The 2,361-nt window shown below is 45.8% G+C and overlaps 1 protein-coding gene across 1 annotated transcript; it reads left to right on the top strand.

Moving 5' to 3' along the window:
- The first annotated feature begins 238 nt into the window (after positions 1 to 238).
- LOC130404041 (uncharacterized) lies at positions 239 to 1,729 on the top strand. The gene is made up of 2 exons (XM_056608631.1): positions 239 to 1,195; positions 1,413 to 1,729. The coding sequence occupies exons 1-2, from the start codon at positions 343 to 345 to the stop codon at positions 1,727 to 1,729; spliced, it is 1,170 nt and encodes a 389-aa protein (XP_056464606.1). The 5' UTR covers positions 239 to 342.
- The last annotated feature ends 632 nt before the right edge of the window (positions 1,730 to 2,361 follow it).

The raw sequence follows: 2,361 nt of genomic DNA, 5'->3' as shown, positions 1-2,361 counted from the left end.
ATGACGGGGTCATAAACCATAAACCCCTTCGTGTAGGGATGATCCGTGTAATGCCAGTGGTGAACCTGTAGGGGTCGCTGGGGTGCGGGATCTGTATAGACAGAGGTGTGATTAGTGTGTGTGTGTGTGTGTGTGTGTGTGTGTGTGTGTGTGTGTGTGTGGGTGTGGGTGTGTGTGTCCGGTTTGGGAGGGGGTGGGGTGAAGGGGGGGTCCCTATTCACAGATACCTCTTCCTGTTTACGTTTTTATGATGGGTCATAAACATAGTTTAAAAAGGAGGCGACGGCTGCTGTAGGGTTCCCCGCATTCATCAAGTTGTCTGCAGTGTTCTTTTCATTCGACATGGACTGCTCATCAGAAGAAACCCATAGATCAGATAGTCCTTATTGGGTGTATAGGGGCCCTAGTACCCCGTCGCCATCGTCTTCCCCCGCCATGGACGACTCTGTGTCGAGCAATGAGGACATTGAAAACCAGATGCCTGATGGTATGTCCAACGCTAGTACGCCAGTGTCTAACTATGTCGATAGTTGTGGAGATGCGGTACTGCTTAATGCTCCACTCAAAAGAACGAGGCCTGTTTTAGGCTTGAGGGACCGGAGTGCCGGGGATTCATTCACCCACGTTGGCGAATACGGCTTGGAGTATGTAATATCATGGGTCGATGGCTGTGTTATTTTGAAAGCTAGAGATTGTGCTACAGAGTGGCGGATGAACGTTCACGAGTGGAATTTTTTCTTTGAGAATTTATGCCCCATGCTAGACGGTGACGAGGGTACATGGCATGGGGGACCCCATGTATACCATTGGACCTTTCAGTATGAACCGAGGATTCAACATCGTTTGGAATGCGCCTTTCAGCATGAATCGAGGATTCATTGCATGGGGGCAAACTATCATACGAAGAGCCCACAGGATTTCATTTTTTTCAGATGTGGCGTTGATACACACGAGCTACCACAGTGCGGTGATATGCATTGCATCGGTTGCTCTCCTCTACGCACCAGTGTTTTAGAAGCTGCTGTTTATTTTGATAATGTCTTTTTCATGCAGTGGGCTGATCTGTCTGCACTACGTGGAATTTTTGCAGAGATTGATTCTATGGCTAAGACGGATGAAGAACCATGGAACACAACTGCTGATGAATGCCGAATGTGCCTGTTTGAGTCGTCTGGGTTTGATGAGGGGGCACATGGTGTGTTTGAGTATGTTTAGGGTTATGATAGCATTAGAAAATGTCAGCAATGTATACGAAGGTGGAGTGTACATACTAGTAGTATTAAGGGTGTTTTATTTTCCTTTTTTTTTTTTAAATGTGTTTTTGATAGACTATACATTATTTTAATATGTGGGTGTTGTGTGTGTTTTTTTATTTTCATATTCTAATGGTATATTTTTGATACGCTATGCAGCACAGGTCAATGATGAACATGTGGAAGGTGGGGGTGTGGCTATGGAGACTGCTGATTTAAAGGCTGTACAACCCGGACCCCACTGGCTTCACGAGTATGCCGTCTATCTGACCGGATTGAATCTGACCTTCCTACACACCGGCGAGGACAGTGAGCTGGAGGTGGACACAGCTATGAGAGATGACGGATGGCCTGTATCAACACAGATCCGTTTAAAACCCTCCATCGCTGGCTGTTCTGCGATTTACCACGGGGCTCTGTGTGGTAGCCATCATCAGCCATCAGAAGCAAGCGGTCTGCTGGGGATGCCAGTGTGATTGTCCAAGTCAACGACGCCATTCATGCCTGCAGGGAGCGTCACATCATCACTACGAATCCCACTACCAGGACATTTGTGTTATCCTGGACAGACACCCCTTCCTGTTACTTTTAGAAACTGTTTTAAAGAAGACTACAGGGTTGACTGTGTCCCCCGGAAAAATCTATGGCGTGGTCGAATCTTTTCTATGTGATTTAATAGGCAATACCTATGATACCGAAAAACTGGATTCACTGGCTGCCGTAGGAGTGTCCGATGAACATCTGCTTCTGATACATGAAGCCATACAAATGTGGCGTCCTACATTGTCATTTGGCAAACCAAAGCCTGGTGGTGGTGGGTGGCGTTTATAATGGGGGTGTTGTTTTCTTATGCCTATGATGCGGATAGCAAGATTGTATCAGATAGACTATCCGTTTTGATGTATGCTGCCATAGAAAATGATACGTATGCCCAACATAATGCTTATATCAAATGTACGTATAAGGGTTGGAATGATCTGGTCATGAAATTCTTGTATGATAAACCTACTGATCAAATGTTAGCTGAAGTATTTACACATTTCCCCGATGGTGACTGTTTTACCGTCGGCCATGTCATGTGTATATGTGCTTTTGTATCGGATGTCTT

Source organism: Gadus chalcogrammus, chromosome 14, assembly GCF_026213295.1.
Source record: "Gadus chalcogrammus isolate NIFS_2021 chromosome 14, NIFS_Gcha_1.0, whole genome shotgun sequence".
Lineage (NCBI taxonomy): Eukaryota > Metazoa > Chordata > Actinopteri > Gadiformes > Gadidae > Gadus > Gadus chalcogrammus.
This window is presented reverse-complemented; position numbering and strand designations above follow the sequence as displayed.

Bases quoted from the DNA above. Each gene is read 5' to 3' on its own strand.
- LOC130404041 (XM_056608631.1), top strand. From the start codon at position 343: ATGGACTGCTCATCAGAAGAAACCCATAGATCAGATAGTCCTTATTGG. The intron at 1,196-1,412 runs GTGTGTTTGAGT...TACGCTATGCAG, and splicing joins GTTTGATGAGGGGGCACATG to CACAGGTCAATGATGAACAT.